This window comes from Crinia signifera, unplaced genomic scaffold, assembly GCF_055691185.1.
Source record: "Crinia signifera unplaced genomic scaffold, ASM5569118v1 HAP2_SCAFFOLD_132, whole genome shotgun sequence".
NCBI lineage: Eukaryota > Metazoa > Chordata > Amphibia > Anura > Myobatrachidae > Crinia > Crinia signifera.
Genome location: NW_028142025.1, coordinates 216,397 through 233,994, shown reverse-complemented (window position 1 = coordinate 233,994; position 17,598 = coordinate 216,397). Strand labels below are relative to the sequence as shown.

Sequence of the window (17,598 nt, the reverse complement as noted above, 5' to 3'; positions counted from 1 at the left end):
GGCGATTCGCGCCCCCCCCCCGCGACCCCCCTCCCGCGATTTGCAGCACACCCCCCGCAATTCGCGGCACCCCCAGTGACTCCCGCGATTCGCGGCCCCACCGCGTGACACCCCCCCTCCTGCGATTCGCGGCACCCCGCGACCCCCCCTCCCACGATTCGCGCCAACCCCCCGGGCCCCCCCTCCCGCGGTTCACGGTGCCCCCCACGACCCCCCTACCGCCATTTCCCACCCCTGACCCCCCCTCCTGTCATTGCGGCAACCCCCCACCCCCGCAACCCACCCTCCCACGATTCACTGCAACCCCCCGCGCCCCCCCATCCCACGATTCGCAGCACCCCCCCCCCCGCGACCCCCCCTCCCGCAATTCACGGCATCCACCCACGACCCCTCCTCCCGTGATTCGCAGACACCCCTTACCTCCTCCCTCCCCCCCCACCCCCGCGCGCGATTCACGGCAACCCCAGGATTAAATGGCACATGCAAAACACTGGCATGTCTATGGTCGACAATGAAAAAGGTTGACATGAGTTTTTGAAGATTTATTTTTCTTTTTTTGAATGTTTTCATATTCATTCTCATGTGTTGACATTGACACCGATGAAGTGCCACACTTATGTCAACATTTACATGTGTTGAACTTTCTGTGTTGATTTTTTCTTGTAGCAATTTTTTTCCAGTGACAACTATGAACTATGTGCACGTCAACCTACACATCATCAACCAATTCTTTGTATAATATATAACACCTGTTCTGTTTTACTGTAGGTGTTTTAAGTCAGACCTTTTACTGCTACTATTACTGTTTATGTAAATGCATTCTGAATGACAGCAACATCCTACCATCCTTCTACAAGAATATATAACCAACTAGGTGATTCATCGCACCCCGTGCCCCCCCCCCCTCCAGCAATTCACGGACCCCCCGCGCACCCCCCTCCCGCGATTCGCAACCCCCCCTCGCGCAATTCACGCCCTCACCTATCACTACCCAGCTTCCTGCTCTCCTGAACCGTAACTTCCACCACTGGGGAGTCGCTGACGCTGTTTTGCCCACATGCTCCTATCATGCCTCATAGCCCAGCCTCCTGCTCTCATGCACCCGAACTCCCACCCAGTAGGAGGAGACACTGACTAAGGGCCACCATCCTGTACTCCTGTACTGGCACGCTGGACCCTCACCCACTGGCAGAAGCTGCACAGTATCTCCCACCCTCCTCTTTAGTCCCCCTTATGCCCACACACCCCTATCACTACCCAGCCTCCTGTTTTCCTGTGTCGTGACCTCCGCCAGTGGGGAGCCGCTGACTCAGAAACACCCTACTTTACTATTGCACACACACACCTAAACAACATGCGCACACACAGCCCCCCCACACCCAAAAATGTCACTGTACCATCCACACTATCAATGTACATCTTACTCTGTAACCACTTTTTAATTAAACAAAACAATACCCCTTCCACATCATATGCTCTCTATTTAACACATTTCACCTATAACTTAAGTTGCAATACAGGCCATCTTTCATACAATTCTAACCATCTTTCTCATATACAAATGTTCACAAATTAAGGGGGCGCAGCCCCTTACGACGGTGTGAAGAGCGCCCGTAGGGCGCGATGAAGTATATATGCTCTCTATTTAACAAATTTCACCTATAACTTAAGTTGCAATACAGGCCATCTTTCATACAATTCTAACCATCTTTCTCATATACAAATGTTCACAAATTAAGGGGGCGCAGCCCCTTACGACGGTGTGAAGACCGCCCGTAGGGCGCGATTAATCACCTAGTATATATATATATATATATATATATATATATATATATATACATACACATACATATACATACATACATACAGGGGCGTCAACAGCAGTGTAAGATCCCTGGGCATAGCAATGTATTGGGGCCCCTACCGATCCTCCAGTGGTAGGGGCGGGGGAAGCTTTGATGTCCCATGGGTGGTAGGGGGTATTATATCAACCGCTCTGCATGTAGGGCCTGGATCAGTAATTTCCACTAATTACTCCTTTACTGCACAGATGGTGGGAGATGGGGTGGGAGAAGGGGGCATTGGGCTGAATGAAGAGGCCCAGATACATAACTTCCAGGGTGGTAGAGAATGTTTAATATGCAGAGGAGGGGTGTATAGTGGAGTGGGCTTATTATTCATAATTTTCTGGTGGGAGGACAGCTTGCTTCACTGCAGATATCTCCAGTTCCCGGAAATAGATTTCTTAGATTTTAATGGAATTAAAAACTAGAGAATCCCACCTATCAAATGGTGTTGGGCACTAGGGGATCAGAGTTCAGGAGGCAGAGCAATCTGCCAATGAGAATATAAAACTACATACCAGGTGTGTGGAGCTGGAGCAGTAACCAGCTACTGGAAGGCTGATATCTCTGGTTCTGGGAACAGTAGAGACAAGGTACTAGTGTCCCTCAAAGGGGGAGAGTCCCAGCTTTTGGAATATACCCTCACAAAACAGGCTTGGATGGGAACCACTGCTTTGAAGTCAGATATCTCCGGTTCCCAAGGGCCGATTTTTACAATTCTTGTACCCATGGATAGAGGGGACCCTCAGCTTTCAGGAGAAGACCCTTAGACTCCTGGGGGGTTTCTGGGTACTCATAAACCCCCCCTGCGTGCGCTACTGATCAGGCAAAAAATCATAATATATATACATTAATAACAAGTAATATTGACAACAAGGAAATCATATTAAAGTACTTCATATGATTCTTTCATTAAGGCTACTAGAATAAACTGTATCAAGCCTTAAAATCCAGTTCGCTTCTAAGCGCAGTAATTTTTTCATCCTATCACCACCACGGTTAGACTCTGTTACATGCGCGTAACTGCCCCTAAAGGGGGGCGCAATGTTGTAGGGTCACCTGATTCAGGCCACGTAAAGTCGCTGTCACTTTGAGATGACAAATGCTGTACTTCACCTCTGGCTTTTCTATTACCACGCCAAGTTTTCTTATTCCTTTGATGAAAGGGACGTCTAGAGTTCTCTGAGCCAATAATCCACCTGTAGACATTATTATCCTCATAGTCCTGTTGTTCAGTGTGTAGCTTGGACATTTTAAATTTAACCAATTCAGCTTTGTACATGTCACATTGTTGTTGTAGTTTGGTCCATAGCTTATCATGTTGTTGATCATTATGAAGTGCCTCATGTTCCATATTGAAACATTCCAATTTATCACGTGTGGTTTTAAGCTCCCGCCCTGCTTGGTCAATGACCAGCAACATTAAATCAAGTCCACAATTATTTAAAATGGCCACCCATCTGCGGCAAAATTCTGGGCTTGAGCGACCAATGGTAGGCATATTTTTCACACGAAAGCCACGTGGTATAAGTTTTTCATGAAAATAGTCTGTTGAAGACTGGCCATGTAACAAAAAGTTTATTTCGCGTTTCCGCAACTTCAATAGCCGATGGTAAATATCCACTGCATTTAAAGCAGTATCACTCAGAGTCCCTGCAAACAGCATATTAGATGCATCCTCTTCTGTAAAACTAAGTGTCTCCCCCTTAGGTAGTAGTGTGGGTCCATATGGCGGCATACAGTCCAAGATTGCATCATATTGGGACATCTCCACATACACCAAATACGGTTCCACAATATCCAGAAAGGTGAATTCAAAATTCTGGGGTGCCTCACCCCTAAAGTGAATCCAAAAGATCCACTCAGTAGCATACAGGGGGGTCGGGTTGGCACTCACCACGATAAGTCAGCTTTGCTCCGTGAATTTGCTATAATAGCATATGGACAGTGTTCCCAGGTAGGCAGAATACTTCCCTAGAAACGAGCACGTCACTGCAGCATGAGTTCAAAAAGCAGGTTTATTACCTCGACGTTTCAGGACCACAACCCTGTTTTCAAGAGAAACACAAATACAGTGCACAGATCTCACCTTATAACGGATACCAGTCTGCGACCCCTCCAATCAGAATTCTCAGTCTCAGGGGCAGATTTATTAAGCTTGGAGAAGAGATAAACTGGAGATAAACCGGAGAAAAGGTAAAAGGAGATAAAGCACCAGCCAATCAACTCCCAACAGTCTTTTTCAAACACAGCTGATTGGCTGGTGCTTTATCTTCTTTTACCTTTTCTCTGCTTTATCTCCAGTTTATCTCTTCTCCAAGCTTAATAAATCTGCCCCTCAGACCGCACACCTGTTACGGAGTTTTCCGCTGGCGCCGACAGCAGTATCCACCCGCCCCAAGCGGTTACTCTAGCAACAGGTGTAGCGTCCTGCTAGTATCAGGCCCAGCGCCGGGACCCATACGAATGACGTCAGTGGCTCCCACCCACCAACGCACATTCATGGTATCCCAGCAACCGGACGCTGCGTGTGAGAGCCGCTGACAGCACTTGAGGTGATCTCGGTGATCGGAGTGCAGTATCGCTGGTTAGCATCCGGTTGCGTGGATACTGTACTATGAATGTGCGTTGGTGGGTGGGTGTCAAAGACACGGACCCCCTGATGAAGTCCGTGTCTATGACGAAACACATTGGATGTGGCTGCTGTGGTCTCAACGTGGTGACGTCTGTGCTGGTCCGTGTTGATCCTGTGGAGTTCCCTGGCTGGTGGCTGTCGGTTTCATGTCCCGCTGGTGACTGATCATCACCTAGCAGCTGCTACATTTGTGCATGTCCTACAGTACCGCCTTGAGATTTCCTATGGCAAGCTTTTATTCAATAACCCTCATGTATGTCAGCTTATTATAAGTAGATGTTGTTTATACTTTCTGCTGACTGGTGCGCTTCATTTATTTTCTCTTCACACACACATATATATATATATATATATATATATATATATATATATATATATAGATCTGGGCAGTGTGTAGCCAAATTAAATAAGTTGACGTTTCAGCCTTGTGGCTTTTATCAAAACAGCTATATATATATACGCTGAATAGGTGGACAATCTGCACTAGGAGACTCTTGTACACTGTGCAAACGTGCTTTTAATGCAGATCAACGTTTCGGGGCTCACCCCTTCGTCACACCAACCATAGTGGTGGTCCTGAGTTTGGTTCCTCACCCTCTGCTCACATGCACCATTGTCTTATCTGTTTCCCACAGAGGAATCATCTAATGTGGGCGCTGCTTTCGGTTGGGTCTTCGGGGTGCTGTTGGTATTGGCTGTGGTGATTGGAATCTTTTGGTGGAAAAAACAAAATTACTGGAGGAACAGGAGGAAAGGTAATACAGGGAAGCTTAGATCTGTTCTGATGGAGTGGGACTGTTATAAGTACAGATTGTGACAGTGACGCTCATGTTATTGGCTGTTCCTGTAGTCACTGACTGAGCGTGCTATAATCCTTTCACCAGTTATAGAGTTACTCATGGTAAAGGACATCAAGTGTCCTCCACGGCTGGTCCATGGAGAAGAAGCCACCCTCTGCTGTACAGCTACCACCTGCACAGGGGACGTACGTGTGACTTGGCTGGAGAAGAGAGATGGGCAGGTCCGGGAGATCCCTCAGACTCAGCCGGTAGATGCAGGAGAGGAGGAGAAGCTGCTGGATGCATCCTATGTAATCCGATCCCAGGAAGAGGGGCTTCAGTTCTCATCTTCCCTGACGTTTATACCCATTGTGGGGACACACAAAGATGTGACCTTCATCTGTAGGGTTGTCTCCGGTGGTCAGAGCGAGGAGAAGACCTTTCACTGTAATACTATTCATGGTAAGATTTATCATAAATCAGTCTATTTGGGGTGTGAATTAGGTCACAGACAATGGGGGAAATGGGAGTTCTATTTCCGATGGAATGTTGCTATGGCCAGCCAATCAGAATCTACTTCTTATTTAACACCTTCTAGAAAATAATTGATATAATATATATGCATAATATATACACATACACACACACACACACACACACAACATGCAATACACATCACCACCACTGGGTGGCTAATGATCCACTAATCCTGCGGCAGATGAATATACAGCATGCAATACACATATCCACCACTGGGTGGCTAATGCCTGCGACAGATGAATATACAGTACAATACAAACTCTGCTAAATAGACTGTGACAACTGTAATGTTACTGTACTGTATATGGTACACGCAAACCAATAGTCAGATGGAGAGAGTAAAAAAAAAGAAACCAATACTGTAATCAGTAAATAAAATTAGTGTATTCACAAATTAACATTTAAGGTGACCATACACTACTATGATGTATGGTAGCAGTGTATGGCCATCTGATCCCCTTTGAACCGCCCGGGAAGGTCCATGTCATACATTGCATGTGGTTCTTTCACATGTGAGGGATCGCAGAGGTCAGACCTGCATGCTGACCTGACCTCCGACTCAGGTTCTCTGTGCACGGGACCGTGCATCGGACCCAAGAGAACATCACACGTATCTGGTTTGGGACGATTTCTCTGCTCAATCCATTGGGAATGGGTGAAATCAGCCCAAATACCGGTAGTGGCCTTAACTGTATGTGTGCGCCCAAGTCCCCTTACACAAATAGTGTGCAATATACACATGCAATTGGAACCTTTTAAAGCAACAGTGCATTGTCATTAGGTTTGTCTGAGTCCATGTTACAGCAATCATCCCGTAGCCAATACAGCATAAGCATAACTGATAGCATGGGATCACTCCTTACGGTACTTGTTTCCTAGCACAACCACAACGATCATGATCGTGGTCATCGGGTGTAAAATCGTGGCCATCGCGGCCATCGCATGCACTAAAAAATCGGGTGCGATGGGCCAGACGCGATGCCCGCGATTTCCCCATAGAGAACAATGTTAAATGCCTCAATTTACCCGCGATGACCACGATTTCCCATAGGAAACAATGTGAAATGGCTCAATTTAACCAAATTATCATAGGAACAATGGTAAATGGCCCAAAAACACCCCTGAACATTGAAATGTCCCCCCAAAAGTAGTTCACGCCACCCCGCGATCAACGTGAACCCGAAGCGTGGCGAGCGCAGCGAGCCCGCGAGGGGCGGCGGTACGCGTCCTCCGACCTTTTCATACCCCCACTATCCACATCCGCGTGGAGTTGAGAATAGAATAGTGTGGCGAGCGCAGCGAGCCCCGCGAGGGGACGCGGATACCTGTGAAGCCCGCGAAGGGACGCGTTTACCTGTGAAGGTATCCGCGGCCCCTCGCGGGGCTCGCTGCGCTCGCCACGCTTCGGGCTCGGTGGCTCGCTGCGCTCGCCACACTATTCTGTTCTCAACTCCACGCCGACGTGGATAGTGGGGGTATGAAAAGGTCGGAGGACGCGTACCGCCGCCCCTCGCGGGCTCGCTGCGCTCGCCACGCTTCGGGTTCACGTTGATCGCGGGGTGGCGTGAACTACTTTTGGGGGGACATGTCAATGTTCAGGGGTATCTTTTGGGGTTTCTGGCCCATTTACCATTGTTCCCTATGATGATTTGGATAAATTGACCCATTTAACATGGTTTCCTATGGGAAATCGCGGTCATCGCGGGTAAATTGAGGCATTTAACATTGTTCCCTATGGGGAAATCGCGGCCATCGCGGGTGGACCATTTAAGCATTTTTTGCCGCATACGACCCGACCGACGCGATTTTCACTGTTTTTAATGCATTTCACTGGAAAAATCGGGGGCATCGCGTCGGTCGCGTCGCAGGCCACTAAAAATTACACCCGATGGCCGCGATTGTGGCTGTGCTAGAAAACAAGTACCCTCCTTACATTGACAGGTGATCATCGGTCGCTTTCACCAGGTGTCATAGGCCAGTGGATAAGTGTGCCGCTGTCCACGCTCAGAGATCCGGGTGTGTTTCACTAAGTGAGAATGTTTTTTTCTCTCTCTTTGTTTTTAGTCTAAAATTCATACATTTAAGAAACATACATCTAATAGAAGTATGCACACATAAAAACACCGGTTTCCATAACTAACTTTCAGAGCATCACAATGCGCACAATCCGATGCATACAGAAGGAGCCTCCTCATCTAGCCTGTCTATGGCATTTGTCCTGATAACGGAGTCGCAGTGTGCCTGGGCACAAGGTGACGCAACCATGGCATATGGGCACCGGATATCGGTTTGTACAATCACCACTGCGCATGTGTCAGATGTCCAATTAAATACTATAGCGAAAGAATCACCATTGGGTGTGCGTGTAGTCTCCATGGAAATACACTATACTGTAGCACTACTTTACTGTACAGTACTGTATGCTGAATAGGAATTGTTCTCAGAAAATGCTATTGCGTAGGTTATGCATGTACTGTATATGGGCACTTCTGTACGTGCCGCTCATTTCACTATTTAAAACACAAAGGGGCTATGAGGATAGAGTGAGCAGGTTAACAAAATGGCTACCAAGCATGAACCAGGGCTTTGTGGAAGCCCACATCTATGGAGCGAGCAATGGCATAGGTTTTACATGTCTAAGGGGAATGCTGAAGGTGCGTCTCATTACGCCAGTTAACAGGGACTGCTGACAAAGATGCTGCAACGATCAACCTGCAGCGATGGTCCCCTATCTGCCCTGCTGTCAAGGTTTGGATGCACCTGCTGTGCAACATGGAGCTGAGCACCTGGCAGGAGCTGCCCACCTGAGTGCAGGATTGCTCACAGTCACCTCCCCGCAGTCCGGCAATGGCTCCCTGGCTGCAGAGAAAACCAGAAACCCCTGCAAGCTTGGAGGACAACTGGAGGGGACCCCATTCACGGTTACTTGCTGCTTCCCTTGTGTCACGATCCTTGAAGCACCAGCTGGAGTGTAACGGAGGCTGGGTGCTTTAATGTAAGGTTGTTGCATCAACGACAGAAGGGAGTGAAGCAATAGAATAAAATAAATCTGGTTTAATAAAGATACTGCGGTACAAGTTGATAATGGTGGCCAGAGCCAGATTAAGGTCTAAATGGGAGAGCAAGAAGTGTGTACTGGTAACTGTACACAACCAGAGAGCGCCAAACGATTGGGGAAGGTACAAATGATTTTTATTTTTATATTAAAAGTGTATAAAACAACATTATATCAAATTATAAACACATAATAATAGAATATAAAATTTATAAATGAAAAGACATATTTACACTCAATGTGAAATCGTAGCAGCAGTCAATAGTCCCAATTGCGGGTATATGCTCTCCTTTGAGCCAAGGTTTCTAATACTGAGTGTCCAGCTTAACCCCTTCCTGACAGAGCCTGTTTTTGCCTTCCTGACAGAGCCCTTTTTTTCAATTCTGACATGTCTCACTTAAGTGGGGATAACTTTTTTTTGCTTTTACTTATCCCAGTGATTTTGAGATTGTTTTTTCGTGACACATTGTACTTCAAGTTAGTGGTAAATTTTCGTCGATACAGTCTGTGTTTTTTTGTGAAAAATACCAAAATATCGTGAAAAAATGGAAAATTTAGCGATTTGCAAAATGTTAAATTTTCTGCTTGTGAGACAAATAATCTTACCACTCAAAATAGTGAATAACTAACATAGACCATATGTCTACTTTATGTTGACATCATTATTTCAACTTCCTTTTAATTTTTTGGGACACTAGGAGGCTTACAATATGAATAGCAAATTCTCAAATTTTCAAGAAAATTTCAAACACTGATTTTTTTAGGGACCAGTTCAGTTCTGATGTGACTTTGAGGGACTTGTATGTGAGACACCCCCATAAATGATGCCATTTCAAAAACTGCACCCCTCACAGTATTCAAAACAGCATTTTGGAAGTTTGTTAACCCTTTAGGTGTTTCACAGGAATTAAAACAAAGTGTAGGTGAAATTTCAAAATTTCTTTTTTTTTGCAGATTTGCAATTTTAATACATTTTTCTAAGGAACACAGTACATTTTACTAGAGAAATGTGACTAAAAATTGATTCCCCCAATTCTTTTGTTTTCATAAATATCCTATATGTGGCCCTAGTGTGCACGGTGACCAAACCACAGGCTTCATAATAGAAGGAGCACCTACTTGATTTTGGAGCCTCCTTTTTATGAGATTATTTTTTAGGCACCATGTAGGTTTCTAGGCACCATAACATGCTAAAAGTTAGGAACCCCCCCACAAGTGACCCCATTTTGCAAACTACACCCCTCAGGGAATTCAGCTAGGGGTATAGTGTACATTTCAAACCCGCAGGGGTTTCACCAATTGTGGTACAACTGGGCAGTGAAAATGAAAAATTATTTTTTTTACACAAAAATGAAGTTCTGGCTCCAAATTTGTCATTTTCAGAAGGTATGAAGGAGACAAAGCACCCCAAAATCTGTGCCCCAATTTCTCCCGAGTACAGCAATGCCTCACATGTGACCAAAAAATACCAGTTGGGTGCATGGCAGGACTCAAAAGGGAAGGAGTGATTTTTGGATTTTGCAGCTCAGATTCTGGTGGAATTTTGGTGGGTGCTATGTCGCATTAGCAAGACCCCCCAAGCACCAATACAGTGGAACCCCCCCACAAGTCACCCCATTTTGCAAACTACACCCCTCAGGGAATTCATCTAGGGGTATAGTGTACATTTCAAACCCCCAGGGGTTTCACCAATTTTGATACAAGTGGGCAGTGAAAATGAAAAATTACATTTTTTTACACAAAAATGCAGTTCTGGCTCAAAATTTTTCATTTTCAGAAGGTATGAAGGAGAAAAAGCACCCCAAAATCTGTGCCCCAATTTCTCCCGAGTACGGCAATGCCTCACATGTGACCAAAAAATACCAGTTGGGTGCATGGCAGGACTCAGAAGGGAAGGAGTGATTTTTGGATTTTGCAGCACAGATTCTGGTGGAATGAATGGTGGGTGCTATGTTGCACCAATACAGTGGAACCCCCCCACAAGTCACCCCATTTTGCAAAGTACACCCCTCAGGGAATTCATCTAGGGGTATAGTGTACATTTCAAACCCCCAGGGGTTTCACCAATTTTGATACAAGTGGGCAGTGAAAATGAAAAATTACATTTTTTTACACAAAAATGCAGTTCTGGCTCACAATTTTTCATTTTCAGAAGGTATGAAGGAGAAAAAGCACCCCAAAATATGTGCCCCAATTTCTTCCGAGTACGGCAATGCCTCACATGTGACCAAAAAATACCAGTTGGGTGCATGGCAGGACTCAGAACGGAAGGAGTGATTTTTGGATTTTGCGGCTCAGATTCTGGTGGAATTTTGGTGGGTGCTATGTCGCATTAGCAAGACCCCCCAAGCACCAATACAGTGGAACCCCCCCACAAGTCACCCCATTTTGAAAACTACACCCCTCAGGGAATTCATCTAGGGGTATAGTGTACATTTAAAACCCCCAGGGGTTTCACCAATTTTGATACAAGTGGGCAGTGAAAAAGAAAAATTACATTTTTTACACAAAAATGCAGTTCTGGCTCAAAATTTTTCATTTTCAGAAGGTATGAAGGAGAAAAAGCACCCCAAAATCTGTGCCCCAATTTCTCCCGAGTACGGCAATGCCTCACATGTGACCAAAAAATACCAGTTGGGTGCATGGCAGGACTCAGAAGGGAAGGAGTGATTTTTGGATTTTGCAGCTCAGATTCTGGTGGAATTTTGGTGGGTGCTATGTCGCATTAGCAAGACCCCCCAAGCACCAATACAGTGGAACCCCCCCACAAGTCACCCCATTTTGCAAAGTACACCCCTCAGGGAATTCATCTAGGGGTATAGTGTACATTTCAAACCCCCAGGGGTTTCACCAATTTTGATACAAGTGGGCAGTGAAAATGAAAAATTACATTTTTTTACACAAAAATGCAGTTCTGGCTCACAATTTTTCATTTTCAGAAGGTATGAAGGAGAAAAAGCACCCCAAAATATGTGCCCCAATTTCTTCCGAGTACGGCAATGCCTCACATGTGACCAAAAAATACCAGTTGGGTGCATGGCAGGACTCAGAACGGAAGGAGTGATTTTTGGATTTTGTGGCTCAGATTCTGGTGGAATTTTGGTGGGTGCTATGTCGCATTAGCAAGACCCCCCAAGCACCAATACAGTGGAACCCCCCCACAAGTCACCCCATTTTGCAAACTACACCCCTCAGGGAATTCATCTAGGGGTATAGTGTACATTTCAAACCCCCAGGGGTTTCACCAATTTTGATACAAGTGGGCAGTGAACATGAAAAATTACATTTTTTACACAAAAATGCAGTTCTGGCTCAAAATTTTTCATTTTCAGAAGATATGAAGGAGAAAAAGCACCCCAAAATCTGTGCCCCAATTTCTCCCGAGTACGGCAATGCCTCACATGTGACCAAAAAATACCAGTTGGGTGCATGGCAGGACTCAAAAGGGAAGGAGTGATTTTTGGATTTTGCAGCTCAGATTCTGGTGGAATTTTGGTGGGTGCTATGTCGCATTAGCAAGACCCCCCAAGCACCAATACAGTAGAACCCCCCCACAAGTGACCCCATTTTGCAAACTACACCCCTCAGGGAATTCATCTAGGGGTATAGTGTACATTTAAAACCCCCAGGGGTTTCACCAATTTTGATACAAGTGGGCAGTGAAAAAGAAAAATTACATTTTTTACACAAAAATGCAGTTCTGGCTCAAAATTTTTCATTTTCAGAAGGTATGAAGGAGAAAAAGCACCCCAAAATCTGTGCCCCAATTTCTCCCGAGTACGGCAATGCCTCACATGTGACCAAAAAATACCAGTTGGGTGCATGGCAGGACTCAGAAGGGAAGGAGTGATTTTTGGATTTTGCAGCACAGATTCTGGTGGAATGAATGGTGGGTGCTATGTTGCACCAATACAGTGGAACCCCCCCACAAGTCACCCCATTTTGCAAACTACACCCCTCAGGGAATTCATCTAGGGGTATAGTGTACATTTCAAACCCCCAGGGGTTTCACCAATTTTGATACAAGTGGGCAGTGAAAATGAAAAATTACATTTTTTTACACAAAAATGCAGTTCTGGCTCAAAATATTTCATTTTCACAAGGAATGAAGGAGACAAAGCACCCCAAAATCTGTGCCCCAATTTCTCCCGAGTACGGCAATGCCTCATGTGTGACCAAAAAGTGGCAGGACTCAGAAGGGAAGGAGTGATATTTGGAGTTTGCAGCACAAATTCTGGTGGAATTTTGGTGGGTGCTATGTCGCATTAGCAAGACCCCCCAAGCACCAATACAGTGGAACCCCCCCACAAGTCACCCCATTTTGAAAACTACACCCCTCAGGGAATTCATCTAGGGGTATAGTGTACATTTAAAACCCCCAGGGGTTTCACCAATTTTGATACAAGTGGGCAGTGAAAAAGAAAAATTACATTTTTTACACAAAAATGCAGTTCTGGCTCAAAATTTTTCATTTTCAGAAGGTATGAAGGAGAAAAAGCACCCCAAAATCTGTGCCCCAATATCTCCCGAGTACGGCAATGCCTCACATGTGACCAAAAAATACCAGTTGGGTGCATGGCAGGACTCAGAAGGGAAGGAGTGATTTTTGGATTTTGCGGCTCAGATTCTGGTGGAATGAATGGTGGGTGCTATGTGGCATTAGCAAGACCCCCGAAGCACGGTGAAATTATGAACCTAATATTCCATAGATGTGTGGTATAATTTAAAACACTCCTTTATACATAGGCCGGGTTTGTCGGGGCAAGTGTCACACTGGAAAATAGTTTGCTTTCTTATTCCCTTTTTATAGCAAACTTTGCACCTTTTTTGTGTCCTGCCCTTTTTTCCAGTGGAGGGGATTTCATCAGGAAAATGCTGCCCTGGTACAATACGGGGGCCAGTACTAGAAGTACTGGGGCCCTCTGCCTGCTGGTTCCCAAATATTAGGCCCTTTATGACTTCCTCTTGAAAGTGCATAAATGTCCCCCTCTGGCCGGTAGAACGGAATAGCACGTAAGCGTTATACAGTGCCATCTGGATGATATACACGGCCACCTTCTTGTACCAGATTTTTGTTTTCCGCAGGGCACTGTACGGCTTCAGTACCTGATCTGAAAGATCCACTCCGCCCATGTACCTATTGTAATCCAGGATACAATTAGGTTTTGAGGTGTGGGTACTGGTACCTCGTACAGGGACGGAGGTGGTACTGTCTCCGTGAATTGTTGTCAGTATAAGGACATCCCTCTTGTCCTTATATTTGACCAACAACATATTTTCGGTGCATATTCCCCTGCTTTCACCCCTTCTCATTACTTGGGCAATGTGCGTTTTTGGGAGGCCTCTTTGGTTCTTGCGCACAGTACCGCAAGCTGCTGTACCTCTTGAACCAAGGGCCTTAAACAGGGGGATGCTAGTGTAAAAGTTATCCACATAGAGGTGATAACCTTTATCCAGGAAGGGGTGCACTAAATCCCAGACAATTTTCCCACTAACACCTACGAGGGAGGGGGGGCATTCTGGCGGTTGAATTCTTGAATCCTTCCCTTCATAAACCCTAAACCTGTGGGTGTACCCTGAGGTGCTTTCACACAGTTTATACATTTTTATGCCATACCTTGCCCTCTTACTGGGAAGGTACTGGCGGAATTTAACCCTTCCTTTAAAATGTATAAGGGACTCGTCGATACAAATAAATTTTTCAGGGATGTACACCTCTTCAAATTTGGCACTGAAATGATCAATGACCGGCCTGACTTTGAATAGCCGGTCAAAGGTGGGATCATCTCTGGGTGGGCACTGTGCATTATCGGTGTAATGTATGAATTTAAGAATTGTCTCAAATCGAGTCCGGGGCATGGCCATACGGTAAAATGGAGTACTGTACAGAACATCTGTACTCCAATATTGCCTAATTTCTGGCTTTTTTACTATGCCCATATGAAACACCAGACCCCAAAACGTCATCATCTCTACTGCATCTACAGGGGTCCACCTAGCAAATGATGACGTGGGGTTTTGAGCAATAAACTGCTGGGCATATAAATTAGTTTGGTCCACCATTAAATTTATAAAATCATCAGAGAAAAATAATTTGAAAAAGTCAATTTCTCTGAGACCTGTGGAATCAAATTGGATTCCTGGCATGGCCAAAAACTCAGGAACCTGGGGCTCAAAATTGTCTGGTGGTGGGGTCCATACTAGATCAATTATTGGGGGGGGAATCTCAGCTGATCTACGGGGGCGTCTTTGAGGGGGTCCCTCATCAGCAGAGGAGGAAGAGGAGCTTAAGGCAAATCCTTCAAATTCCCCGCTTGCATCACTGGCTGTGTCAGAGTCAGAAGCAAGCATGGCATATGCCTCCTCCACTGAATACATTCTCCTGGATGATTGGGAGGACATTTGGGAGGACATTTGGGAGGACATTTGGGATGCCATTTTTATTTTTGTGTTACCGGTAGTGAAATGTTTCAACACGTGTATAGTGTAGGGGGGGGCACAAACTTTATTTCAATCCGGGGGGTATGTAGTGTGTAGTGTGTATGTGGTGCAGAAAAAAAAAAAAATACTTTATACCAATAAAAAAAAAAAAAAATGAAGGGGTTAAAAAAAAAAAAAAGGAAGGGGTTAAAAAAAAAAAGGTCCTGCGCCAAAAATTGAGCACAGATGTTGGTCAGTAACGTCTGTCACTGAACAGCGCTCAAAGGCAACAGGAATTTGATCAAAAAAAAAAAAAAAATAGATCAACCCTGTGCCGAAAGAGATGATCAGTGATGTACGTCACTGATCAGCGCACAGCGGCCACAGGACACCCACAAAATCACAGTGTGTGTAAAAAAAAAAATTAAAAAAATACCCCACAGCACACACACAAAAAAAAAAGGTGATCAGTGATGCGACACTGATTACCAGTGAGGTGCAGCAGGTGCACAACCTTTGGTGCAACTGACAGGTATATATAAAAAAAAAAAAACCTCTGTACCCCCAAAAAAGTTGCTGATCACCTCAGATATAGTGATCAGCACAAAAGGCGGGGACAGCAGACACAAAATTTAGCACTCTCTATCACTATCTCTCTCTATCTCTCTATCTCTCACTATCTAACACTATCTAACACTCTATGACACTGCAGCAGCAGCACTCACAGGTATATCTATATATAAAAAAAAACCTGCGCCCCCAAAAAGTTACTGATCAGTTAATTTATACTGATCAGCACAAAAGGAGGGGGCAGCAGTCAGTTATATAAAAAATATATAGCACAATCTGTGACTATCTCTCTCTATCTCTCTCTATCTCTCTCTCTCTATCTCTCTCTATCTCTCTATAACTATCACACTGCAGCAGCACAAAATATAGCACTCTGTCAGTAGGCCTCTCTCTCTATCTCTCTCTCTCTATCTCTCTCTCTCTATCTATAACTATATCACACTGCAGCAGCACAAAATATAGCACTCTCTGACACTATCTCTCTCTCTATCTCTCTCTATCTCTCTCTATCTCTCTCTATCTCTCTCTATCTCTCTCTCTCTATCTCTCTCTATCTCTCTCTATCTATCTCTATCTATCTCTCTATCTATCTAGCTAATACTAATACAGTGCAGCAGCACAATATCACAGTATGGCACAATTATTGCACAGGATCCAGGAAGCAATCAGCAGCGATCAGGTAAGTATTGCAGCAAGTATTTCTGGTCAGTATGGCGGCAGGGGGGTACGGTGACCGCACTGCACGCTTTCCAGACCGGAATGGCGTCTGCAGTGCAGTCACCGTTAGTTTAAATCTCCCTCCTTGGCTGTGATTGGTCCGTCGGTCCGACGGACCAATCACGGCCTTTGGGGGCGGGCGGGGTGAGGTGGGGTGACACCAGTGTCACCCTTACACCCCGCGGTGATTGGTGCTGTACTTTACAGCACCAATCACCTCTGATCCCGTGTCACCGGCGAACGTTATTCGCCGGTGACACAGGAAAACGCTGTGAATGGCTGTTCACACTGAACAGCCAATCACAGCGATCGCCGACGGGGGGGCGGCATCGCAGCCCCCCCGGGGCATGCACGGACATGTCTGCTGTCAGGGACAGCAGACATGTTGAAACTGTCACCGCGTCTATAGACGCGGTGACAGTTTAAATCCATGACGTACATTTACGCCATGTGTCGGGAAGTGCTTCCCGACCATGACGTAAATGTACGTCAAATGTCGGGAAGGGGTTAAAGATGATGGTAAATAGCGATCGATTATAAACAATTTGATGCAGTCTGCAGACTGCTCAAGCCACTCTGCCAGCTGACGCCGCCTGTTGACGAACAGCTGATTTTGTATTGAGCAGAGAGCGAGCTGTCTGCCTTGGCAACAGCTTGGATGGCACACGCTGAATTGCCGGAGACTTTTGCACAACAGGTATGACAAGTGCACTCACCCAGGCTTATGTGATTCTGCCGACGTCCGGCTAGCGTGGTTCTTGCTGTGACGGCTGGGGAGGCTTGATGCTTAAATCAGCTGGTAAGCAGGAGATGATAGGAAACCTTTGTGAAGGAGCTGCTGGAAAGGATTTCACGATTAGAGTGAGATTGGTCTCTGTATCTTGACGCGTTTCTCCGCTGTAACTGTATGTAGCGGTTTCTTCAGAAGGGTATAACAGAGATCATGATTGATGGTTATTTAAAGCACTGCTCTCCAATCGTATTGAGGCACTCGTTAGTGCTGCAAGGTGGTTTATTAACCCTCTATGGACAAGTTTA

General features: G+C 45.6%; 1 protein-coding gene across 2 annotated transcripts in view; it reads left to right on the top strand.

The window, feature by feature from the left end:
* LOC146053259 (uncharacterized) overlaps positions 1 to 17,598 on the top strand; it is a 185,275-nt gene that overhangs the window by 70,340 nt on the left and 97,337 nt on the right. For both annotated transcript variants that reach the window (XM_083167962.1, XM_083167963.1), the window contains 2 exons: positions 5,115 to 5,234; positions 5,364 to 5,720. In XM_083167962.1, the coding sequence (XP_083024088.1) occupies positions 5,115 to 5,234; positions 5,364 to 5,720 (477 nt within the window). The remainder of the gene's footprint in view (positions 1 to 5,114; positions 5,235 to 5,363; positions 5,721 to 17,598) is intronic.